This window comes from Lupinus angustifolius, chromosome LG02, assembly GCF_001865875.1.
Source record: "Lupinus angustifolius cultivar Tanjil chromosome LG02, LupAngTanjil_v1.0, whole genome shotgun sequence".
Taxonomy (NCBI): Eukaryota; Viridiplantae; Streptophyta; class Magnoliopsida; order Fabales; family Fabaceae; genus Lupinus; species Lupinus angustifolius.
This window is the reverse complement of record NC_032010.1, coordinates 23496979-23523843: the sequence shown is the minus strand read 5'-3', so window position 1 is coordinate 23523843 and position 26865 is coordinate 23496979. Positions and strand designations below refer to the sequence as shown.

Below are 26865 nucleotides of genomic sequence, written 5' to 3'. Positions count from 1 at the left end.
GGGGTGATGTGAAACCAAAAAGAAAAAAAAGAATTTACAAAACCATAATCAATCCCTATTCTCCTCAACTATGGCAATGGCCACCTTCCCTCACTGCTTTATATTAGATGGAAGCTAAATGTAATTGAACGGAGCGGCATTGTTGCAATTCTAGCCGAAATATGGAAAAACAAATCATTTACAGGTTGTTGCGTCAATGAGCCAGGTCTTCGCTCCCAGTACCAACAGTGGACTTGTCAATAATGCACACCTTATATTGCTCATATACTCTTGCACGATTCTCTGCCCACCATTGCTCAGCTTGCTTCTCACTAAACCGCTTCCGACTGCACTCACCAATGTAAATGTTGAAACTTACATTATAAAACCGCTAACATGAAATAATGTATAGTTGTCTGAATTGCTACAGGTTATTTATTTCCTACCAAACAGCAAAGTATAGAGAATAAAGCATTGTGGTAAGGAAATAGCTCTAGTTACAAGATATATAAAATATGTAATTGATCAAGAAAAGAAACATGACAAAAACAGTCCACTAACAACTACTAACGGTACATAAGCAAGTAGATCGATGGACTGTTTCCTACACTAAAGAATGATAATATAACTAACTCATCTCTACAAGTCAAGCACTCCCAACCACATCAAAATGTCTCAGGGCCAAAAAGAGGCTAAGTCGCCATTAGAACCAAAGGTTGTCAATGACCTAGGAATAATTCTTTCAAGGCCGTATTCACACGCATACCATATTCTACACTTTGTAGATTAGCTTTGTAAAAAGAAAGAAATAATTTGTAATGTGCATTCCATACCTGAAGCGAACTCTCTTAAGTTCTATTACACCTCCTGGTAGGGAGGTGAGAGTAATATATACACCAGGTTCATCTTGTTCAACCCATTCTGTCTCATAACGGGAATTACGATCCTTAGTTCTGCTCCCACTTCTATTAGTTGCATGTGACTGGCTCTGTTTATTGTGACCAGCACTACGGTTGCTGATGGTACTTGATCCATTGGAAAGTAACTGGTTATTCAATGCAGTGAAGTCTGCTTCTGGGCTCGTTGCTTGAATACTCAACTGATCAATGGAAGCATAGCTAACTTCATCGGAACCCGGTATTGAACCAAATGAAGCAATAGAAGAAGGTGATTTGACATTCCTAGCTGCTCCTACAGGTATCCTCTCAACCACGTCCTTAAACTGTTCAGGTCAAGAAGCAAATAAATGAACAATCAGTTAGGCTTCATGACATAAGCTTAATATTACATATTAAACCAAAAAATTCACTAATTTGGTTTAGAATGATATTGGGATGATTGTAACATCTACGGCTCTGCGATTTACATTTTTAGTACAGTTAATTCAGTGAATCTTAAATAGTTATTTTTTTCTCTATGCTAAGATTTTCTTGCAATAATAGCCTATTTGTTTCAAAAGGAAACGAAAAAGATTCAGGCCCGCCACTAATTTATAAACCCATCATAATGCATTGGAAGTTCAATTCTTTAGCTTTTTCCTTTGTTTGTTTTTGAGTGAGTAGGAGTTTTAGGCTGTAATAGGAGTCTAATTTGTTAAAGTGGTTTTTATGGTATCAAAGTTTCTACCTGAGCAGTAAGTGACTTGATCACTTCTTTGGCTGCTTTACATTTGGCAGTTTCCTCCCTGGCAACTGCTATGGCATCTTTTAGCTGTTTAGTTGTTCTTTCCAACTCAATTTCTTGATGTTGGGCTTTCTGAGTCAGGCTTTCCACCTAAAAGAAAGGAAAAATCAGGCTTACTACAAATAAAATGAGTTAAACTTCCTTGGTACAGCTCTAAAAACAGAGGAAGAGAAGGCAAGAGAAAAAAGGGAAAGTTGAAATACAAAACATGGTGCTACTTGTGAGCACACTTTATTAAAATTACATTCAAATATCAACAGCGAGAAAGGAATTACTGTCAGCCATTGCACAAAACAAGATACCTGTGATCTTAATTTAATAACCTCCTGACTAAGGCTATAACGCGTCTTCTTAACATCATCCACAACTATCTTTGGTGAAATAAGACCTCCTAGTGTTGGAATTGGAGTAGTTGAACGAGGTAGACTAGGCCGTTTAGATATAGGGGATGTTGCCCGGGAACCAATTCTAGATCCAGGAACTGAAGCTGAGAAGAACTTCTTCGATGGTCCAAAAACTGGATTTAAAGATTTAGAAATATTCAGTGCTCCCCATTGTGAAGCCCCATTTGGAACAGGTGAGACACGGCTACTGTTGAATTCCATTTTTTTGTTTTTCTTTGAAGACTTGCTTTCCATTTGTATAAAGGATTCCATTGAAGAAAATCTGGCAAGTTGATTACGAGATCTGGTATCCAATTTATCATCCTTTTTATCAATTAACTGAAGTGACCCCAGACTGATACTTCCTCTTCTACTCGCAGAAGAACGAGAAGGATCAGCTTCAATAGATTTCCTTAGTTTATTAAGACAATTATCACAGACACGATAGGGTTTGTTGGGGTTCGGTGCCATTGAAGCCCTAAGACACTTCTTACTGCTACAAGAGTGGCAATACGCAAGTCCGCAATTGTAACAATTGTGTCGTTTTCTTTTGAAAGTAAATGGAAGACGACAACCAGAACACATAGCCTGGTCAACACCAGACACCCACTTGTGCAGACAGATAGCTGCAGTGAAATTAGTACCGCAAGCAATACTTTTGACTTGTTTGTCTTTCAGAGCTTCTACTAATGTTGGGGTATTTCTATCAGTTGTATCCCCATGGCCTAAACGACCATTGGCACCCTTCCCCCAAGTGTAAACTTCAGTCCTCGACGTTAAAACTGCAACATGATAGGCACCACAAGCTATCTCCTCCACAAAACTCATCGAAAGCTTACCCGCTACACGGGCTTGTAGCTTCCCATCGGCTTGAGGATTTCCTAACTGGCCATAAACAGGACTGCCCATTGTATAGACATGGCCTGAAGTTGTAAGTACAACAGTCAGACTATGTCCACAAGCAACTTGACAAAAACTGAGTTCGTCGAGGGATGCAACACGGGTTGGAACAAGTTTTGCTTCCTTATCACCATGCCCAAGTCGACCCTTGTCTCCATCACCCCAAGTAAAAAGCTTCCCTGAAGAGCAGTTGCTGGAACTTGAATTTCCAACCATGACTTCAACAACTGCAGCAGTATGCCAGACCCCACAAGCAGCCCGTACAATACGAAGACCTTTGAGGGACTCTACTTCCCTTGGCAAGGACACATTTTTTCGGTCTCCATGACCCAGAACACCAAATGTACCATCACCAAAAGTAAATAATTGCCCAGCAGAGGTTACGACAGCAGTATGCCATGGTCCACAAGAAATAGATGAAACATGTATGCCCTCCAAGGGTCCATTTACTCTTTTTGGGACCCAGTGGCTCACTTGATTTCCATGCCCCAGAAGACCATAATTATATGTGCCATCACCCCATGTATAAAGATCACCAGAAAGTGTCACAGCACATGTATGATACTCCCCACAAGCTACAAGTTCGATATTTGTATTACTTAGAGATTCTATAAGCTTTGGGTGAAGAATATCAGATTCAACACCATGCCCAAGCCTGCCTCCTGATTCCTCCCCCCACGATAAAATTTCGCCTTGTTTGCTCACTAAGGCTGCATGTTGTCCACCACAAGCAATGTTCTGTACATCAAGAACTACTGCAGATTCCAAGGCTTTGGGAATTAGAGAATCCATTTTTACTCTCAAACAACTCCCAACTCGGTGAGTCCCACCACCTAAAATACCATCACCTGTGCCTTCCCCCCAAATGAAAACATCCCCTAAAGCATCACCATCATCATGACCAGAACCTTGGCTAGATGAGCTGAAAGCACTCGATAGACTAACTCTAAAAGCATTCATACCCATTGTCTTCATGTGACCATGCATAATATCTGATCCTCCGGGTGATACAGAGTGGACTGAGCCACTGGCAGAATCTGGAGGGAAGAAACCACTTGGAGGAATAGCATACAGAACCACATCAGAAAATGCTTTGCCCGAACCATTCTTAGGGGGGCTCTCATATGGGCTATGAAGGTGATCCCCGCTATCCTGAACAGGACAAACAATATCCTCTAAATAAACATCTTCAACCGAAATGGAGTGAAACAGGTAGAAACAGGGAAGGGACATAAGAACATATTAATACCTTTTGCAAGCTGTCATTACTACCAAATGGAGAATTTAAAGGTGAACATCTTCTAGTGTATGTTCGGGGACTATTAGCTTCAGATGAAACACCATCACTTCTTGATTCAGACCTCCACTTTTGGTGATGGCTACGTGAAACTAATGCTTTCAGACCACTGAACCAAACCTCGGCTTCGTCTTTATCCTTGCAAATCTAGTAGAAACAAATCAGATCACCGCATTATGTTAATATTCCACAAACAAAATACATTGATGCTGTTCACAATAACAATAAAATCTGTACAACCAAAGCAACAAGATCAAAAGCAGTCAAAAATCCTAAGAGGAGGGGAATGAATAAATTCTTACCAAGTCCAGTGACCTATCGTTGTAGATAAGAGAAAAAGACTGGTACTCCTTCTCAGGTCGCGGATATCTTTGAAAGATAGGCTGAAAAAAGTGGCCCCATGTCTTATCAAATCATACTTGAAATAATTCATTTTAGATGCCCAAAGTCAAGAAGGAACTACAAATACAACAACAGCAGCAGCAACAACCATGCCTTAATTCTACTAGGTGGAGTCAAGAAGGAACTATGAATATATACGGATTATTAAATGGGTCCATGAACGTGCTGACCGAAAAATCTCGAGTTCTTGCATTTCTAATGTCTTACTAAATAAATATTTACTTCCTGGAATAGAACGCCAGAGTAGCATAAACATCAGTGTGTACATAAATTCCTCAAAGTGAAATCAGATCCAATAGCTTCCATAAACAAACATATTGGAAAATATTCATAATGCAACAGAAACAAAGCCTTTTACTAGTAGATGGATACAAATGATGTCATATTTATATTTCTTGAATTTAAGCAAAATGGAGGTTACAAGAGTGCATATAGACATAAGTAACACAAATTGTATTATCATAGAAACATCAAATAAAAAAGAACTATCTGAAGAAGCATTATACTGTTGGCTACATATAAGAATCAAAACAGTATCATGATTTCGCTGACAAATTCTTTTACCTACCGTGCGTTGTCCAGATATAATTCTAGAGACATGGCTCAGTTTCAGGTGCTTCTCTTCTCTCTCTGAAAACCATACCAAAATAGATTCATCCTGGAAGCAATAACAAATCAATTTTTTAAACTTTTTGAAACTGGAAAATATCTTACAAACTTTAATGTAATAAAAAATAAATGTATAAAAATTTGCAAAATAAACCACAGGCAAGATTATGGCTATAATACAAAATCATATCTGATTCTATAAAAGGCATGCATAGCCACAAAAAATACAGCTAAGTTTGATATGTTACAGGCAATAAGGTAACTGCTAGAATATTAACACTTAAGCTACAATATTAGCACTTGATCAATGACATTAAGTTGAATATAGCAGGTGATTAGGCTACAGGTTAGCTACCAAATATTAGGCCATAAGTTGGTTCTCCGTATCTGATCAGGTTGCCATCAGACGCTCACCATCATTTGAGTTCAACTAATCCTTTGCAAGAATGTGAGGGCATGTATCCCACCATTTCAGCAACTATGACAAAAATGGTCATCGGTACGTCAAATTGCAGAAATGTGCCTCTCTCAACTGTGCTTTTTTATACACATAACCCAGGGCCTCATGGTAAACGTTTTTTTGTTAGAGCATGCAATTTTAAAATATCTTTTTTCACTGTTTAATTTGTTAAACAAATTTAAGGCAGTTTTGCTATTCTTTTACAGATTATTAGCATACTTTGGTATTCAACTTAAAGTCCAAGGTCCTTGACTATCTTCCTCCCTACTGCATTTAGAATATATGTTTTTACTGTTATGAATAGAATAAAAGATAAGTACAGGATAAAATTAGAATATGGAGGCTTTGACTTTGGTTTTGAAAATAATATAGGGGGCAAGTAATGCCAAAGCCAAATACAATGTAAAAAAATAAAAAGAAGACACTCTCCAACAAGGATTAATTTAAATATAATAAAAGGAGTACAAAATTTACGTTGGAAAGCCGAAAGGGGCAAAACTTGGGCTTTCCCCTTCTTCCATACTTGAGCAAGTAAGCCCCTTTCTTTAAAGCGGTAATGGCCTGTCATTAAGATCAACAAAGGATTTTAATCAGCATATGGTTTTTTAAGCAGAACAATTAAACATGTTGTATGACAAGACCTGGCATAGCATTGAGCAATCATGCCTTTCATCCTTTTTATAGCTATATGTTGTATAACCCATATACAAAAGATTGGTTCTATTTGGTATCAATTTGGTTTGTAGGAAAAGCAACAAAATGGTGAATCATTCCACATTATAGAGACAATTAATGAAATAAAAAGGAAAGTTTAAAGATAATTACCTAGCATGATAATTTCGTACTAATTCATCAAATAACATTTCATACCTAGTAGTATTTTCCTAAATAAAAAGATAAAGTTACCAGCAACAAAATTAACAAACTTGAGATGATTATGGACACCTTGCCAGAAGTTGAAGCAAATTAATGAGCCAAACATATCACCACTGGACTGCCATTGACGTGTCAGAATTTATTGACTGCAACAAAAAACGAGCCAAAGGGGGGAGACATAATGTGATCGTCAAAGTTGTGGCCATGTCACATAGTCAAGTTGTGGAATCAGCCTCCGGCAAACGTGGGATAAGGCTGCCTTACAAATTGGGTCCGAACCTTTCCCTAGACCCACCCAATGGAGGAGCTTTATAGCACCGGAGTGCCAGACTACCTATTTCAGGTAAACAAGGAAAATCAACTATTTCCACCCTAATCTCAAACTTTTACTAAGTCAACTAGCTATTCCCTCCTTCATCTGAAACTTATACCAAGTAAATTAATTAACTATTTCCTCCCTCGACTCAAACTTTTACTAAAATCACAAAATCTGAAAGGTTGTGCAAATAATGCCCCCGACAATTATCACATTCACAACAACAACAACAAATATGACAACATTGTTAACATCAGTACACTACATAGATGCAAACAAGAAGAAAATACAAAAAACTAAGATGCTATGAACTCGCAGTTCCGAAGTACCTGCTCAATGTCTCTTTCAACAGGACCCGTGCTATTAAGATCCGAAGTCATTCTATCACCACGTGACATTACCCAGAACAAACAATTAAGAACAAAAAAAACAATAAAAAAACATAAGTTAGAAACGTTTTTTTCTCAAATCTAAACACCAATCTTCTATTCACCCATTTTCATACCTGAACCCTTCCATTCATCAATTCGCTCAAGAATCAACTCAAAACACTCACTCAACCCCAAATTGACACGCTCCGACACTTCAAACCCTTTGACGGGGCTCAAATCCACCATGATTCACAGTTCCATTGTGCACTCTTCCACCTGAGCTTCACACAGCAAAGCAATAACGTGCTCGGAAGTGAACGCAGAAGCAGGTTAGAAGCTCATAGGTAACTCCACTGATTGCGGTGATTAATAGGTCTCTGAGGTCATGACAGTGCGGCGGAGAAGAGAATCGGAGATAGAAAGTGAGGGTAAATGAAATGGGGGAAGGTATGGAACTGTAATCTGTGAAGATTAGTTACAGAAGCGAAAGAGAATGGAAATTTAGAGAAGAAAGCGAAAGGTTTAGAGAGAGAAAGTGAGATTTTAGAGAGAGAATATGCGATGTGAGATTTGAGAGAGGGAAAAAAAGCAAAGTGGGATTTTAGAGAGAGAGAGAAAAAGCAAAAATGAGAATCATTGAAAAAGGAAAAAATTAATATAATATAATAAAAAGAAATTAGATAAAGTAGTTGAAGATTTTTTATAAAAATATATGTTTCAGTCAGGTTTTTGATAGGTTTAGGGATAGTAGTAAATTGTTTTCAACTCTGTTTAATTTGAGTTTGGGTTTTGAATTTTGGATTCTTTATTGAATAAGCATAAACCCCACCTCGAATCGCTTTGTTGTTATTCCTTATTGAGTTTTGGTATAATAATTTATAAATTTTAAATTAATAAACTTAAAGAATATTTAAAAAATGATTAAATATCAATTTAGATAAGTTAAACTCAAGTTTATATATATAAATTCAAGTTTTAAATAATATATTTAAAGAATAATACTATATAATATTTGGAATAGAGAGTATTTTAAACAAGGAAATTTCCATCAACAACACACAGTCCTTATAAAATTTATTGGTTTCACATGAAACTTTATTTGATATCAATAAAACGTATTTAATAGAACTATCTATTATTAAGCTATCATAGCACAAGTCAAGGTAGCAAAAAGTAGTGAAAGAGTAGTGAGTGGTTTCTTCTCATAAACATAAAACTAGTTTCATACTCTTTGAATTATTATTTTTCAATAACTTTGTGTACCTTTCACCATTGTATGATGAGGTTGATGTATCTCAAGTTATAAAAACTTCACACAAGCAAATAAAGTGAAGTAACAAGATTAAAAGATCTAATGATGGGGACATGCAAAAACTGATCAGACGAAGTGATATTTTTCCCTTTAATTTTAAGAATAAATTGTCTTATCATAATAAATATAAGGATATATGTGTGATTATATATATTTTTTTTTGTTTTTTTACAAGTCTCATTCGAAACATATTATTGAATCATTGACCTTTTTTTGTGTATGTGATTGTCTCTCTCAACAAATATTACTCACATAAATTGAATCATTGACCTTTTTGTTATCATGAGATCTAGTGGAGCCCTACATCATTGTTTATCTTTTGTTGGAAGAGCTAACTTCACTATGCCATGTCTATTTTCAATTGGAATAAGATTATCTTTTGTTAAGGATATATACTCGTGGTTAAAAAAATTATATTAAGATAGGGTAGTGTATAAATATACTTCATTTTCTTTTACATGAGTAGAAATATCTTTGAAATTGAAGTAACCTTTTCAATTCACATGCAAATGCAATTATTTTGAGAAGGATACCAAACGTTTTAAAATATTTGTCAATTATTTTAACTTATATGGGATGGAACATATCATTCATTTGCATCATTGCTCATCTTTTAAGCTTGATCATTTGAGGGATTATTATTTCACAACACTTTGCATGGCCACTTGTGGTTCTTTAAATTATTAAAGGGAAACTACTACTTTTGATTCCTTTCACTTTTTCCAAATAATGATTTTTACCACTTTTGCAATTCTGTTTGAGTATATATATAATTAAAATGACAAAAAAATGCTTTTGATAGTTTTTCTAAAAAAAATAATGGATTTTCATTTGTTTTTATCATTTAGATGTAAATATCAGTAAAAAATACAACGGGTATAAGGTGAAAAACTCTTTCTTGAAACGGATGAGAATCACATGTCCTCGTTTTTATGATATTTGGTATCGTCATTCAATTAAAAAATCTTATAGAAACACTATAATAATATAAATTAATATTTTTATATTATTCTATAACATACGATTAATGTGGTATATGGAACATAAATTTCGTAAGGTAGAGGATGCTTTTCCTTTTCAATAGGCAAACCACTTTTTGAATTATGAAAAGTTAATTAAATAGAGCAGGTGTTGCGTCCTTTTATAGCTATTCACTAAATACCAACACCTAAAATAATAAAATTGTATATATATCTATTGTCTTACATTCAATGTCACTTTATCTACTATGATTTTGTAATTAATTAAAAAATATATTTAAATTAAAATTTAATTTTTAAGTAATTTTTTGACCAATAAGGTCATGGCACATATATGAGATTGATTTATTAGCTTCCATAAATATTAAATAACTTCCTTAAAACAAAAGAAGAGCCACCTTAAGATTGATTTGTTAGATTTGTTTTATTTTATCTGACAATAACAAAAGTATATATCCCATCAACTGATACTTGTCTACCAACAAAAGTTGTTTTCTATCGTTTTTTGGGTGAAAAAACAGAGAATTTTGTAATAATTTTTTTTAAAAATTGAGATTATCTGATAATCTAAGTAATACCAAATTATTCTTCAAATCTAAACCAAAAAGTCTAAACATCATGCATGTAAAGAAACTTTTACATCAATCTTAAATAAAGGAAGATATCAAAATAAAATTTCAAATGGCAAATTAAACTTCAAAGTGAAACAAATAATTCCTTGTGAATATATAACAGATGAGGAAACAAAAGGTTGAAAATATAGAAAATTTTAAAAGCAGAATGTATAAAAGATATGTAAGATCAGATTTGCAAATAAAATAAGAACAAAGTTTTTTCAAAGTAAATATATATTTTGATCACTAAACATTTTCATATACATATTGATTTGGTCCCCAAAAATAAATAAAAAATAAATTGATGATATCCAAATTTATCAATATTAGTCAAGATAGTCATTGTTAGGATATGTTTGGGTCTATTTTGACCCATGTTTAATACTCAATCAAAGTAAACACTTGGTAATGAAAACAAAAACAAATTGAACTAATTTTTGTTAATTATTATTAAAGCATAATTAAGTATAAGTAGCTAACTCCACCAAACAAGGATAAAATTGAACTACTTAATTAAACCAAATAAGAAATAATGGCAAGTAAAGCTGCATTTGCATCCCCAAACAGCTTCAGAAATTGAGATTTTACATCAAAAAATAAAAACAAAAAAAGAGCCTTCTTTTTTACAAAGGCAAATAGATGAACCAAACAATCATGTGACAATTCTTGTTGCTAACCACAATGTATCTGTCTTTTTAGACTGTACATATCCAATGGCTTAAAGAAACCCCACACACTTTTCATCAACACTTAACCCAGTGACGAACTCGTGTCAGCAGTTTCGTCCTCGCTAAAGCTAGATGGTATCGGAACAGCAGATCTACATAACCATATATGATGATGCTGTTAGAAAGGATGGCTATAACCAGTAACAACTTGGATTAAAACTTTTCGGCGAAAAGTAAAATTTATCTGTTAAGCACAAACACTACATTGTTGAACAACCCCCTTCTCGCTAACGACAACGACGAAGTTTTTTCGACTATAAAGGTCAGTTACATGGATGAAATGACCATCGTAATATCCTATCGTAACTGATGGGAGTCATGGGTCCATACCTGGGATTCTCTGTAAGTTTATGTTGCACACAAAAACTAACTATCGAGCATTTTGAATTTTTTATAGTAAGTTTCTCTGTAAGCAAAATAAGTTAATCCAAACATAGATAAAAACCTATACCAACAGTGATAAACTATATGCTTAATCTATTCATTAATTTTATTTTATTTTCGACAGGAAATATATACAATTATGAAAATAACTGCTAACCGCAAAAAACATGAGAAGCAAGCATAGACATGCATAGAAGCTCACAAAATTCTAACAGGACCTGAATAAACATGTAATCATGAGAAAGGCCAAAGCAAACAGATATAAATGCCCACCTTTGAATTTTCCTTTGGTCAATCTCAGCAATGGGTGCTTGTTTCACATGGTATTGATGAAGTGGATCGACTTTAGTTCGCTTTGCATCCTATACACAGGGAAAAGCGAAACATCATACAACATGCATGGAATGAGTGGAGTAAGCTCAACCGAAAATCAAATAATCACATAGTATATGGACAAGTTAGTTTACACATCTAAAACTCACTGTGATTTCTTTTGAAAGCATCCTTGCTTCATCTGCATCGCGATGTTTCTTCTTTGCCTTCTTGCCCCCCTTAAACATCTCTTCCTGTACATATACAACCAAACATAAGCATTTTAAGCAATATGTAAGCAGAATGGGTTGATCGTTACAGATCGAACACACAGGAAGTGGAAATATATTAATGAACCTTTGCCATCCTAGTAGATAGCCCTCTTTCTTCAGTTTCGACAGGAATTTGAGAATTACGGACTGAATTTGAATGCTTAGATTTTACATGTCCACTCCTTTGCACATTCTTCAGATTGAAGTTATCATAGCCATGTGGCAGCAAGTCTGTTTGTTTAATCATGTGGTTCTCTTCATAGTGATCGCTCTGGTTTGAAGTAGAATCAGATCTCATTCCCTCAACACCACGCGTAATGAACATTCTATGATTCTTAGTGCTATGATAAGCAGATGCTTCTCCATTATCGTCTTCATACAGATCCAGGGAAGAGTTCCTGCCAGGATAGTGATTGTTACTGTAAAAAGTTTGCCTTTGTTTTATACTCTGCCGAGCTTTCTTATCTTGTTTATCCTGGAAACCAGAACCGTCATGCAAGGAACCCAAGTCAACTCCTTCAATATGAGAATCTTGGGAACTAAATTTAGTATAATACGTATCATATCTCTGCAAATACACAAGTAAAGGAGAGTTGTAAGATAAGGTTGCAACATAAATAATTAGGTAGCTGACCAATCTTTCAAACATGCATTATATAGTTTAAACAAACTGAGCTCAATTACTTGACTCGTTAAAACACAACAAGAATACATTAGAAAATTCCACTTACAGAGCTAAGATCGGGTTGCCTTTTTACAGGGGAGATATCTGGAGAATTTGGAAGAACAGGATTTGCAACACCATATGTTTCTGCCATAGCATTCCATAGATTAGAAAGGTAATAATCTCAACCTATCCTTAAAATGACTTGATGCAGTTAGAAACAATACCTAGGATTATGTGAGAGAAAATAAAACCCTCACATCTCAGCTAAGATGAAATATTTCCAGTAAAGTGAAAAGTATTCTTAACGATTGTCGACTATAAAACTGATCTCATCAGATTAATTGGCAGTGGCATGGTGGTATTATTAATTTATTATTAAGAAGGCATTCATTTATTCCTCAGAAGCATCTAAATCATCCCTATGAGTAGCAAATAACCATGATGCAGATTCACAGTAAAAACATTTATTTGTTTATTCTAGTAAAAACCCTGTCGCACCCAGTTCTATCCGTAAGCACTCACGGCCTATTACAATGTGACATGTGCTACATGTTCCTTTAGCCCAAAGAAGCAACTTTATAATGTTTCAACACTAAACAGCATATTACTATGTTAGTCTCACAGAACTAAACGAAGACAGTATAAGACTTTGGAAATGGGAGAACAGAATATTGCTACAACATACCATGAACTGGATCCGCATTTTTGCCTTCAAATGCCCCTGGAGGAAGTGGATCAAATTCTACACCAAGTAGAGGACCATCTTCTCGATAACTCCTTCCAAATTGCTTCTTAACGGCAGTTATAGCAGCATTTTCTATCTCACCCTTCACTTTCAGATATCCTGATGGTTTATGTCTCATGTTAATTGCACTCTTGGGATTTAGGGGTGGAAGAGCTCTATTAGGTGTTAAATATCTCGAAGATTCCATATCATATGGATCCTGGCCTTGAGGAAACAACCTATCTTGCAAATATGAGCTACTCTCGGATGAAGTGTCCTCCATTCCGCTGATGTTTTCTGTATAATGGTTCCTATGTCCGTAGGCTATATCCGCAGCTGAAAAACCATTATTGTGTAGACCTTGGCTCTCAACCTCTTTGGGATCCAGATACTTATAATCACCATGTTTACTGCTTCCACATGAATCTTGCCCAAGTCCACTGCCACGATCCTGGATGACACCACTCGAACGATCTTGTCGCCCATTAGCAACTGCTTCATCTTTCAACAATCTTTTATCTTTTAACCTTCTGTGGCAAAACCACCCAGATACTTGTTTTTCTGTCAACCCCAACTCCTCAGCAACTTCTAATTTCATTTCTTCTGTGGGATATTTGTGCTCTGGAAACAAAGGAAGAATTAACTCCTGAGAAAAATCGCACTTAGCATCATGTGCTAACATCCATATGATAAAATAATATACGTACCATTATAAAAGTTCTCCAATCCTGCAACCTGGGCCGGTGTTTTGAGCTTTCTTTTCCTATTTTTCTCCATATATTTATTTTCTTCTGATTGTAATTCATTTGATGCTAAACACCAACACACAGGAAGTTGCATGTGTTAGAATGGAAAAAATAATTTATGTACGCGAGAAGATACAAAAATCAATCAAGTGAATAAACACCTTATGCCATATCAGCCACTCAATCTGATCCACCCATACCCATGTCATGAAATCACAAATATGCTTAACAGTGATAACAACATGAAAAAGGATGGATACATGAGCAACTGAAGTCAAGCTATTCATGAGAAATGTTCACAAGAGCCAGATAGCTGTTTTCTCGAAATATCTAATAAAAAACCTACTTGGTTGGATCGAAAGTTTATAAGAAAATGATTTTGCAATTAGAAAAGGATACGGATACATTCCATTAAAAATCACAGTCACGCAAATGTTCACCATATATTGAAACTTTTATAAGTGAGAAAAGTTAACATTTACATTCACTATATACTACCCATGGTACTATTTCTTAAGTAAAAGTTTAAACTGTGATTTCTGTACATCAAAACCCAATTGCAACAAGCTTATTTCTAGCTAATGATTACTTAACCTTTCTTTTCCCAGTACCTTTAAAGTTTTATAATCTCAACTCATAAAAAAAAGTTATCAAAATATAAAATTTCTAATCTCAATCTTTTCATAAAGAAACCATAGTTTGTTGTAATCAACAGCAATGCAAATGGAGGAACATAAACAACAGAAACAACGAAACCACGCCCCTCTCAGAAAGCAGATCCAAACATAGAGAAACCGGTTTATGTCATTGACAGATCAAACAAAAAATGTTCCAAATTGGGGATTTGAAATAAAAATGTATGATGAAAGCATCAAATAGAACTTGATAATGATGAAAATTAATCAAACCCCATTTCCCTTCAGTTTGACTCATTTTCCTCGACCCCAAATTGAAACCCTTGGTGCCAAATTCATCATTGCAACAACCTCCTCAGTAATGCTAAAAATCACAATCTGGGTTTTCATCAAACCATTCATTCAATTTAAATGCATCAAAATTAAACTAATATGAAGAGAGAAAAACCAATCACTAAATAAAATACCCAAATATCTAATAAGAGCGAAATACGAGAAAAAAACACAATACCTTCCATGGGTATGAAGAATTATGATGAATCTCGTGTCTCTGTGCAAGTTTTGAGGCCAAAGGTGCAAAATTTTCTAAGTGGGTTCTCAGAAAAGCGATACCCTTTCACGCCAAAACCAAAAGAAAATGCAATATTAATATATTTATTGTTATTTTATGTGTTTTGAAATTGACCCCTTAATAGCGCTTAGGAACATAGGATCAATGGTGAAAACCAAGAGAAGAAACATCAAACATAAGATCAATTTGTATTCTGGATTTTGCTTGTTCCAATCAACTTTTACGTTCATCAAAAAAATTGTTTTTGTTTTTGTTTTTGTTTTAATATGAGTTTCATAATATTTTTATTTATAATCCAATATTTTTTTTATATACCAAAATAATATTTTCTATATTTTTAACTTTAACCTGACTTATTATTCATCACTCATTTCATTTTTTTCACACAAATCATCTCGTCTTAATATTCTAATTCATCACCCTCCTTTATGATTTTAAAACTTTAGACTCAATAATAATCTAAACTATATAAATATTGTCATAAAATTGATGAGATATTTCATTCTTCTAGTTTTATTATTAGAGTTTAAATTACACTGTTAGTCCATTATCTACCGTTGATTTGTATTACTTTTGTTTTAGAGTTAATGATAGTTAACAAATTAATGATAGATGATTCATTGACAGTGTAAAAAATACTTATACTGTCAGTACATACATATTAAATCTTTGTTGTTAAATGTTTTATTGAAGGTGACTTTAATATGGCATGTGAAAACAAAATAGTTATAGTGAACCTCTTAAAAGAAAAAAATAGTTGGTATATATGACACCTCAGTATTTATCTAACTTTAACATATAGTTAATAGAAGAAAATAGGTTATGCACTACTATCACCACTTTATTTATTTTATATTTTTTTTTTTTGTAAATTATCACTACTATTAAAATGTACACATAAATTATGAAGAGAAAAAATATGCACTAAAAGTGGAGGTTGTATTATAAAAATTATGTCACTTCATGTGTCATTTTTTCATTTATTGATTAGAAATTTTTTTACTATTAAATTTTAATTTTAAATATGTGTTTTCCAACTAATTAAAAGAAGGATGACACACTCTGATACAATAGAAGTTGACCCTAAAAGTGTAAGAATTTTTTATATTATTATTATATCATTAACTTTTAAATATAAATATTATACAAATGAATATTGAATGATGTATTAATTGGGTATAAAATTTTAGTTGTTTCCTATATATATTCAATTTATCCACAACTAACAAGACGTTGATCTATTAGTATAAGGTCACTCTAGATTCCAAGAAACAAATGTCAAATGTTCAGTTTTTATAAGTCACACTTGTAGGATGAGATATTTACACATTCAAAATGGATTAGTTCATTACCCTAAAAGTAATATAATACTTTTGGTAGTACCATAAAAACATCAATATTTTAATAATATGCCCAACTTACACATTTTAAAAATATTTAATAATTATGTACTATTAATGTGAAAATTTATATACAGATAATATATTATTTACCGTTTATTTGTATTATTTTTTTAAAAATCACTTATTTTTAAACATGAATACTATATTTCTATAAGTGTAATATATTTTGTCCACTCTGCATGGACTGTTTCTCATTAATTAGAAAAGTAAAAATGAATTTAATTTTTTTATGAGTCAGTATGTATTAGAAGAGAGTATTGGAGGTACTCTACCCAAATACAAAAGTGACACACACCAAGGAAATATTAAACTCACTTATATTATTGAACAAATGTCAACTACTAACGTTAATTAAATCCAATACATGCAACATATTTAAATTCTCATTTCTAAAAATAGAAGCATTCTGATTCAATCATAATGACCATGCACTACGCTAGAATAGCAAAAAAACAACGCTTAAAATTGTTATTTAACAACGTTTTTGTGGCACTTTCTATGTTAGCACAGTAGTACATAAGGTTATATTCAACAACGTTTTTGTTTTGTAGCGCTGTAGAAAGTAGACATTTTAGAGTGCTCACTGAAGCAAACGTTATTAAATGTCTACTTTCTAAATAATATTGTATATCTCTCAAACATTCTACCAAACACATGACAAACATGTCCAACACCACCACATTTACAATAGATTTGTTAAATCACCAACGACTTCAACTACATTCAACCTTAACATATGAGTAATAAGATCTTACGCAAATCGTTCATTCTTTCTCCTCCGATGTTCACCATAACCAAAATCCTAGAACATCATAGCTGCATAATTTCACAATAAATAAAGATAACACTATTACTGAATAGAGAAATAAATGAGCTAAAATAAGATAACAATTTACCTTATGCTTGAAGAGAAAAAACAAAAATTGATAACTTGCTTGAAAAGAGAAACTAAAAACAAAAGAGAGAAAAATGTAACTTATGGAGAAGAAGAAAAATAAGAGAAATACTAAACTGAGTGATATATACTATTGTGTGATATTTTGTTTCTGAATTTGAAAAAATTCTCGCCCACTAAAACAAACATTTAACAGCGCTTATTGAATAAGTGATGTTAAATATATGAAGCGTCGCTTGCTTCAATTAGTGTTGTTAAAGATAACACATTTAACAGCACTTTTTTCGATAAGCGTCATTAAAGATAACACATTTAACATCATTTAATGAAGAAGTGGTGTTAAATATATGAAGTATAATTTTTAACAGTGTTTGCTTCAATAAGCGTTGTTAAAGATAACACATTTAATAGCGTTTTTTTCAATAAGTGATGTTAAAGATAACACATTTAACAACGTTTATTGAAGAAACGATGTTAATTCTCTTATGCCTTACATTTAACAGCTTCAACACATAAGCGTTGTTGAAATCAATTCTGGCATAGTGATGTTAGCGAGACCCATATCATCATTCCAAACCTCCATTACTTTTTATTTTGAAATAGATACCTTAAAAACATGAAGTTTTCAACAAGAAACACTATATTTATGAATTAAACACTCATCCACCTAGCCACTAAATTCCAAATAATACTGCAACCTAAAAAGACACGACCTACATTTTTAGGTACAACACCATAATGATAATGTTACCGAGACCCATATCATCATTCCAAACATGCACTACTTTTTTATTTTAAAAATAAACACCTGAAATATTATACAAATTAATATTGAATGATGTATTAATTGTGTATAAAATTTTATTCCACATGTTGTTTCCTATATATATATATATATATATTCAATTTATCCAAAACCAACAAGGCGTTGGTTCAGTAGTACAAGGTCACACTAGATTCCAAGAAAAACAAGGTCAAATGTTCAATTTCTATAAGCGACACTTGTAGGGTGAGACATTTATGCATCCAAAATGGATTAGTTCCTTACTCAAATAGTAATATAATACTTTTGGTAGTACCATAAAAACATCAATATTTTAACGATATGTCCAAATTATCTATTTTAAAAATATTGTAGTAATTATGCATTATCGGTGTGAAAATTTATACGCAGACAACATATCATCTACCACTTATTTGTATTATTTTTTGAAAATTCAATGATTATTAAACATGAATACAAGATTCATATAAATGTAAATATTTTGTTTATTGACAATGTTATCGAGACTCATATCATCGTTCCAAACATGCACTACTTTTTATTTTAAAATAGACATCTGAAATTCATAAAATACATGAAATTTTCAATGAGATACACTATATTTATGAGTTGGACATCCATCCATCTAGCCATTGAATTCTAAATAATATTACAACCAAAAAAGACATGGCCCAATATTTTTAGATACAACACCACAAAAGAAACACATCAAATTAGGTTGAACACCTTTTTATATTATAAGATTATCAAAATCTAAGTTTATATATAAAAAAACTTAGTTTTCTCCATGTCAACGTGAATACATAAAAAGTATTAATTAATAGTACATTCACAATTATTAGCCTACTAGAGTACTAGATGTCTGACTGAGTAATTCTTTGTTTTTACCTTACTTAGCAAAAATAATTAATTTGTAGTTATCTCAATGGCGTACAAAAAATAATAAATTATAAAAGAATACCATTTATAACATTATGTATATAGTAGTTTCCTCAATATATTGTATATTAATAGTTAGTATTTGATCCAAATGAATTGATGTAAGGATAAAATAACAAAATACTATATAATTCGCAAGTATGCTCATTTATCACGCAGTCATATAATACTAACATTCAAAATTCCCAAGTTGTACTATAGGACTATTAGCATTATGTTTCTTTCTTATTTATTTATAATATTGCAACTACCCAAGACAAAATTATACCTTGGCAAGAGTCAATGGCCATTTTGGACAAGGATCTCTTGTCTCAAACTCTGTCACAGACAAATCATATTATGTCACGTCAGTTAAAAAAAAAATATTCATAACTTTATCAATTTTGTTTCATTATGATTGACCAGGGACGTGGTTGGGGACAACAAATCCCTTCCAACTTTTACCATAAAAAAGATGTTTAGCTTTCGTGGAACTTTCAAGTTTCTTTTAAAAGAAACAATGATTGGATAAAAAAAATTATCATGTGTTGAAATCAGGAGAGAGAAAAAATAAGTGTTTTTTTATGTACCAAAAAAGTTCACAACCACCTCTCTTAATAAAATAATAGTTTACAAACTATCTTTTTATAATTTCAGTCCCATCCCCAAAACTAAAGGGAATTATTTAATTCTGTGAAATTTTTATTGGTTAAAGAATGATTTCTAAATTATTTTTGAGCATTTCACTTATGATTTTCTAGCTTTATATATTTTTAGAAATTAGATTAACATCCATTTAATCTATTATTTATATTGTTGCTTCTAACACTCAATATGCATAAATAAGCTAAAGCAATATTCTACCATATTTTATAGAATTTATCCAAACTTTCTTCCCAAACATTCATTACAAATAGAATACAAACACAAACATAAACACTCCTTTGCTATGCATATAGTTTTCTCTTTTGCCACAAACAATGCATTATCCCAAATATATTTTATGTTCTTAATTTGGATCTTAAATATAGTAAATTTATACTATATAGAGTATACATAAGCATGGTAAATTTTGTATTTATTTGTGTAGTAAATTTATTATACTGCATTACTTTTATGTGCATCCTTTTGAAGATACAAATATGGTGAACAAATTAACCTGTCATTTGGCTTTAGATAATCAAGTAGACGTAGCTGAGAGAAAGGTAGGAAATTGGCACGTGAATATCCTAAGCTTGGTCATAAACCGACAATTTAGGTTTGATTCATAATCATATATTTGTCTATGACGAAAGGAACTTGCACAGACTTACTCGATGATATTTTTTTATTATATTGAGTCACGACCAGATCGTCATCTTAATAAGTTTCGTGGTATTGCTAAATTATATAAACAAACTAAATTGTGGGACTATTGAGTTTCACAAACCTAAAAGTCGTCATAAATAACCACACTAATGTGTATTAAAAATTACTTCAAAATATCATTTTTCAACAAATTCCAACAGAAAGAAATGAATACCTACTGATTTTAAATAAATATTTCCATATTTTTCTTTTAATTAAGAATGATAACTAATTGGGCTAATATATTAAATCAACCTAGTCAACCAATTCAAACATAAATAGATTTTTGTGGAGGGATGATTTCGTTGTTTATGTTCAATAATGTTAGTATATATAATTCACAGGGATATGATTGTTAATTTTGTAAACATGTGATTGATTATTTTTTTATCAGCAAATAAGTTTATTAATAATGAAATTAAGAAATTAGGAGAATATGTGATTGATTATGAAAACGAATGGAGTTAACTTTAGTCGTTGGATAATGTTTAAATTTCTATAACATTACTTAAATGTCAAGTGGTGAAGAAATACAAAGTCTATATTTTAGGTTTGAATCATTTGTTTACTTGTAATGCGTTTTTCTTATTCTTGTGTGTACTTGTAAGAATTAGGACTTCATATATGGGTAATGGGTTCAAGGATCCTTATGCTTTTATAATAAAAAAATATTATAAAAAAATAAATAGAACTTCATTAAACATATAATTTTATAGAATATTAGTCGTCTTAATTAACCTTTTTAATACGAGAACAAGAACAAAATTATATGATTGGTAAAAAAATTGTTAAGTTAATTCCATAACGCCTATTGGATAGAAAATAATGGGTTGCAGTTTGCACCCTATCAAAAGAAGAAAAATAATAATAAGGTTTTGCAACCATTATATTATGGTTAGTTAACAAATAGAAGGCAACTTTTATTGATAAATTAGATACATGCATCTCAAGGGTTATATTATGTGTTTATTTTTATTTTTTATTTTAATACTCCAAATGGAAATAACAAAGAGGAACCAAGTTTATTATAGATGATCTTTCAATATTTTTTTACCATTTCGTAAAAAATAATCCGAATTATTATTTTTTATAACTATATATTATTCAACTCCTAATCCAAAAAGACATGTCACGGCCAGATAAGAGCGACAACTATCTATCTTAGACCGAACAAAATGAGTCTATTTTGAACACTCTCGAATCTTGACCATTCAATTGGACAATCCAGAAAGATACAAAGAGCACTTTAGATATTCGTCTGCTACGTCACCTGCATAGGACTGTCCTACCGTCTGAACAACACAGACATCTACCACAAACTGCATGTCATCTACACATTACACCTACTCTCTGTCAATATAGACCCACAATACGACAACATAGCCTACCACAAGCTATAAGTCAACTATCCACATAGTAAAGACTTGCTAGAGTCGTCCAACACGGGGGAAGTAATCTCTGCTTGATTGAGGCAGACCCGACAAAGCCATTTGGTCGACTAGGTCAATAACAACTATAAGGAAATATTCGACACATCTATCCATTATAAATAGAGGACTTCCCCAAAAAGATATTCCGTTCTATCTCTTGATATTACTGTCTTACTCTTATCCTTCTACTTTGTATTGTCAAATCTCTCTATGATATAACATCGGAAAAACTTTCCAATTACATGTTCAAGCACTCCAATACATATCTCATCTAATACTAAAAAGACTTTTTTCCACCAACTAATGTTCGTTCATACTCTGCCTCTATCTCGCATAAAAGAAGATGAATAAATATGCAAACACCTTGTTTTGGCCATATATGAAAACTCCTACATCAATTAATTAGTAGCTTTCAGCCTTAATTAATATTTCAGTTTACACTACACGGTGGACCGTATAACATCATCTGCAGACTGCAGAATTTGAACTTAGTTTAATCATATATAATGAGAACGCTTTTTATTTTTAGGTTTGAAACCAAAAATTTGCCTAAATAACAATGACTAGATCTTCACCCTAAAACGATAATATTTTAATCATTGTTAAATCGTATATATATATATATGAGGAAAAAGGTAGGAAAGTGAAGGGGTGAATATGAGTGTTCATCCACCAGGGCGTACACGATGTATCCACTCGAAAATAAATTAAATAAGGGTCAAATTTATATATTTTCCCACCTATAAAAAAATAAAAGACGGCACGTTGCAACACAGTTCTATTCTTTATTATTTTTATAAGGTAGATACTAAAAAGCCGAGATGCAATGATTTGAAGTACAAACGAAAGTCCAATTATATGGAGTATAATGTTTCGTCATTTTTAGTATAATAAATAGTATTTATTTAGCCTCTTAAGTCTTAATTAATATTTATGATTTACAATACCAATTTTAATTTTAATTGAAATAATTTTTCATATAACACATTATGAATAACAATTACAATTATTTATTTATTTATTTTATTATTAAATTAAAGAAATTAATTGACTTTAACTAATTTTATTAATACTTGTATAATTAGTTAATAAGTTAGTTTTTACACAATTTTATCAAGTTTACCTCATTTATTTCAAAACCCTCGTACAATTAGTTACCTTGGTCAAGGGTTAAGCCTTGAAATCTCCGTTCATAAGCTGATTTTGCAAATTAAGGGGTTGGTGACACTCCTTTAATACGAGAGGGGGAGAGATATTACAATATGAGAAGCTTAATATCTGATCTATGACAAATCAAACTAATCTTTTCTAATAAAAATGTCAAATTTAGGCTTCACCAAAAATATATTTAACATAAATATGACATGCTAAAACTTCTTAAAAATATATTAAGCATAATAAACTAACCTATATAATTTTATTATATATTTATATTAATTATTTTATATAATATATAGATCTTTTAGGTAGTGGCTTTTAGATTTGTCAAATTTGTGGCATAGTATATCTAAAGGTCATGAATTATTTAAATGTCTTACTTATATTATAGAATGTCTTTAAGTCACTCTAACATATAAGACCAGACTTTTAACCAGATTGAGTCTAGGTCTATAAAATAATCTTAAGCACTTAAATAAAGTAAGTCAATATATTAAAGAGACTCATTTACCTTATATGAGATTCTCTCATATGTTCGAGAATTCAGTACAACCCAAGTTATAACATGTAGCACTAAAAATAATTTAACCCTGAGGAATTTCTATTATTTTTAATTAAATAAATTATAAAGTATGTCTCCTCTCACATTCTAGTACACAAAGGTATAGTATCGGAGAAGAGTTGAACGTTGTTTAAGCCAAAGCAACCTCTGTTTCAATCCTTAATCACGGGTAAAGATAATAATATAAGGGATAAGGATCACTTGTTTTAACTTAGTATACACATTTTTGCTTCACGTATATTGAGACAAATTCTAATTGGATATGGAAATGAGACAAGAAGTTTTAAAAGACATAAGATCCCTTACCTTAGTATGAGGATACTGAATAATGAACTCCAATCCTATTCTTAATTATTGTTATGAACTGAACACGGGAGAGACATGTTATATAAGTGAGAGACCAAAACTTTTCAAAGCCGGTTTGGTTGACCAGACCACCGACCACATCAAACTTTTCCTCAATAAAAACAAAAATTACTTTTTTATTATTTTTCTCATAGTCAATTCACTCTCTCTATATATATACCCTACCCTTCTAATATTCTTCATAATAATCACATCTTCTAACCAATAACAACCACTTTTCTCTCTTTTTCTCTCTTCCAATATGGGAAATGTAATCACTCCATGTTTTCATCACACAAAAAAAACATTATCTTCAACTTCATCAAAATCAACTGTGAAACTTATATTTTGGGAAGGAACATCAAGATCTCTAATGGGAAAACACATAGCTGGTGAGATTATGTTTGAGTTCCCAGATAAGATGTTATGCCATGCAGATTCATTCTTCATTGGTCAACCTATTCCTTCTTTATCCATAGATGATGCTCTTATTCCTGGTCAAACCTATTTTGTTATCCCTATTGATCTATTTTCATCTCATCACACTCTCTCAGCTTCTTCACTTGCTGCTTTAGGTTCATATGCTAATAACAAGTCCCCTATTAAGTTTGGGGAATGCCCTTTTGAGTACTTGAAGGGTTCTAATGGAAGGGTTTTGATTAAGGTCATGCCAGAATTCTTCATTAGGCTCATAAATGGAGGAGATAATGAAGAAAATAATGGTGGTAGTCCTGGTAGTAATAGCTTCCTTTGTAGTACTCCAGAGTTGCAAAAACATTATGAGCAGCTTGTGAAACCTAAGGATCAATTGTGGTCACCTAAGCTTGAAACCATTTCGGAATATAAGCTTAGGTTCTCACCATGCAGATTCATAGGTTTAGAATGGAAAGAAAAGGAGAAGACAGAAGAATTTTTTACTAGATTATAATAGTTCATATATATATTAGTTAAATGTCAGAAAACAGGTATACATAACATTTGTACACTGATATATAGATCACATATTTACTCTTCTTCCTTGTTTATAATTGTGGAAATGAAATGGTGGAAATTGATTGTTTAATTGTTAAATATTTCTTCCTTGATGTACACATTAAAAGAAACTTGAAACTTGCATTTGTTATTAATTAAGTTATGTTTAATTAGTTAAAAAAATGAGATGTGAATAAAATTGTTTGTACTATTGATTAGCAAGTGGCATAGCATAAATTTGAATGCAGATCCATCCAAAAAATTTAGACCCTTCTATTTAGAAGTATTCCATGTATCTTCTGTAATGAATAAATTGTTGAATAATGATTAATAATAGGGTAGATATGATAAGGTGTCTTATCCTAGCTTTAAGTCCACCAATATGAGTGTTTTAATGCACTCGTCCTCTGCAAGAGCCTCCAAATAGGTCACCTTTCATGCCAATAAGGGCACTTATGTACTGTAAATATTATCAATTGGGCTTGCTTTCCCATAAGAGGAATCAAAGTTTATACTAACCTATATATAAATCCCTATAGTGTTTTGCTCTTGGATCATCAAAATATATTCCACATAAACATCATTCTTGACAAACAAACCTTTTCAATTTAGTATATGTCTAGCAGATCTCAGTTCACCTATATCTTCTGTCTCGATCAGTTTGTCCATTCAAAAATATTGGTGAGTGTACAAATCTTGAACTTCTTGTTCTTATCATACTTTGATGTTGTCATTCAAACTTGTAGGCTTGTCCTAACACATGAGCTTGGACCATTTCTTTAGTGTGGTATATTTGGCACCATATATTATCTCTCATGATCTTATCCATTACTTTCAAGTCACCCTCTATATGGCCCCAATGATTTAAAGGATTGGGTCTTCCAAATGTTGAAGGATTTGTAATGAATAATAAGCAAGTTTATCATCACATACATTGATCTAAAACTTTAAAAAGTGTAATATCTATATATATTTTACTTTCAAATTTTTTACATGGTTTATTATCATTTATTTCATTTGTATTACTTCGATTTAAATGAATTAAGGATGGATCAATAACATATGTGTTCTGCCCCGAATAATTTCGGTGTTCTCCCCCGCCTCGTGTAAGGCGCTGCATTTAGTTTCATTGGTGCTTACCCACCCAGTGTGGTCCACACTCGCTGAAAGTGTCACAAATGCTTCTGACACCCCATTAATGTTTTTGACACCCCATTAATGTCTCTAACAATCCATTAATGCCTCCGACTCCATCATCAATGTGATGCACGCCCTAAGTACTGTCTGACATTCCAACTGCTACGCCGCTTGCACCCCCACCTGCCGCCGACAACTCGGCAAACGACAACCTACAAGTAGAGAGAGACAATCCAGCATATCACGTTGTATCCACTAGGTTTTGACCAATAACCCGATGTCATGTCAACAATCTCAGACACTATAAATAAGGAGCCCACACAAGGAGTATAATTAATTTTCATTCTTTCATTTATTGTTACACTTATTATTTTAACTTCTCTTTTATGTACTTTTTTTCTCTCTCTAAAATATTTTACTAACTTGATCGTCAGAGAGCCTTTTCAGGTACTCTCCAAGCGGGTCTAGACGATAATCTGACCAAACTATCTGATCTCTTGCATTCTGCCGGACACCTACTACCGACCATTCTTCTTCCATTGCTGACTATCCTTTCCTAATACAAAAGAACAATATAAATAATGAATGATTATATTATTAAAAAAAACACTTATTAGTGCATATATTAAGTTCAATCCTAAAACACTAAGTCTGGGTCTCTTCTCCAATTAAATGCGTTCAATTTACACAATA

At 32.4% G+C, this 26865-nt stretch overlaps 3 protein-coding genes and 1 long non-coding RNA gene across 7 annotated transcripts in view; 2 read left to right on the top strand and 2 right to left on the bottom strand.

Annotated features, from left to right (window-relative positions):
• On the bottom strand, positions 1-7844 carry LOC109341351 (E3 ubiquitin-protein ligase HERC2-like). Of its 3 annotated transcripts, XM_019579255.1 has the most exons (12): positions 7733-7844; positions 7514-7624; positions 7411-7465; positions 7235-7286; positions 6188-6274; positions 5213-5302; positions 4545-4625; positions 4195-4389; positions 1965-4097; positions 1606-1752; positions 813-1201; positions 1-326 (listed from the first exon to the last, which is right to left on the bottom strand). In XM_019579255.1, the coding sequence occupies exons 3-12, from the start codon at positions 7422-7424 to the stop codon at positions 194-196; spliced, it is 3321 nt and encodes a 1106-aa protein (XP_019434800.1). In that variant the 5' UTR covers positions 7425-7465; positions 7514-7624; positions 7733-7844; the 3' UTR covers positions 1-193. The 3 variants fall into 3 exon arrangements, with proteins under 3 accessions (XP_019434800.1, XP_019434812.1, XP_019434805.1); XM_019579267.1 differs by lacking the exons at positions 7411-7465; positions 7514-7624; positions 7733-7844 and adding an exon at positions 6355-6397 and having other exon boundaries at positions 7235-7284; XM_019579260.1 differs by lacking the exons at positions 7235-7286; positions 7411-7465; positions 7514-7624; positions 7733-7844 and adding an exon at positions 6355-7194.
• Positions 1-11346, top strand: part of LOC109341385 — a 14221-nt gene extending 2875 nt beyond the window's left edge. Inside the window, exons 2-3 of the long non-coding RNA XR_002106952.1 lie at positions 8138-8142; positions 11333-11346. This is a non-coding gene — a long non-coding RNA (uncharacterized LOC109341385). The remainder of the gene's footprint in view (positions 1-8137; positions 8143-11332) is intronic.
• LOC109341373 (homeobox-DDT domain protein RLT1-like) lies at positions 10673-15459 on the bottom strand. 2 transcript variants are annotated; one of them, XM_019579281.1, is made up of 8 exons: positions 15162-15459; positions 13977-14081; positions 13231-13890; positions 12610-12689; positions 11964-12446; positions 11777-11860; positions 11568-11656; positions 10673-11002 (listed from the first exon to the last, which is right to left on the bottom strand). In XM_019579281.1, exons 1-8 carry the CDS (start codon positions 15166-15168, stop codon positions 10933-10935), a joined length of 1578 nt encoding a protein of 525 aa, XP_019434826.1. In that variant the 5' UTR covers positions 15169-15459; the 3' UTR covers positions 10673-10932. The 2 variants fall into 2 exon arrangements, with proteins under 2 accessions (XP_019434826.1, XP_019434822.1); XM_019579277.1 differs by lacking the exon at positions 15162-15459 and adding an exon at positions 14924-15028.
• Positions 24257-25250, top strand: LOC109329293. Its single transcript, XM_019562974.1, has one exon. It carries the CDS (start codon positions 24326-24328, stop codon positions 24989-24991), a length of 666 nt encoding a protein of 221 aa, XP_019418519.1. The 5' UTR covers positions 24257-24325; the 3' UTR covers positions 24992-25250.

What these genes read in the sequence shown, in the direction of transcription:
- LOC109341351 (XM_019579255.1), bottom strand. An exon ending in GCCCCTTTCGGCTTTCCAAC is followed by an intron (nt 5,303 to 6,187) that starts GTAAATTTTGTA and finishes TATTGCTTCCAG; the next exon opens with GATGAATCTATTTTGGTATG. An exon ending in GTAATGACAGCTTGCAAAAG is followed by an intron (nt 4,098 to 4,194) that starts GTATTAATATGT and finishes TGTCCTGTTCAG; the next exon opens with GATAGCGGGGATCACCTTCA.
- LOC109341373 (XM_019579277.1), bottom strand. Translation starts at nt 14,948, where the DNA reads ATGAGTCAAACTGAAGGGAAATGGG. An exon ending in ATTGGAGAACTTTTATAATG is followed by an intron (nt 13,891 to 13,976) that starts GTACGTATATTA and finishes CTTTGTTTCCAG; the next exon opens with AGCACAAATATCCCACAGAA. An exon ending in GACCAAAGGAAAATTCAAAG is followed by an intron (nt 11,003 to 11,567) that starts GTGGGCATTTAT and finishes ATGGTTATGTAG; the next exon opens with ATCTGCTGTTCCGATACCAT.
- LOC109329293 (XM_019562974.1), top strand. Translation starts at nt 24,326, where the DNA reads ATGGGAAATGTAATCACTCCATGTTTTCATCACACAAAAAAAACATTA.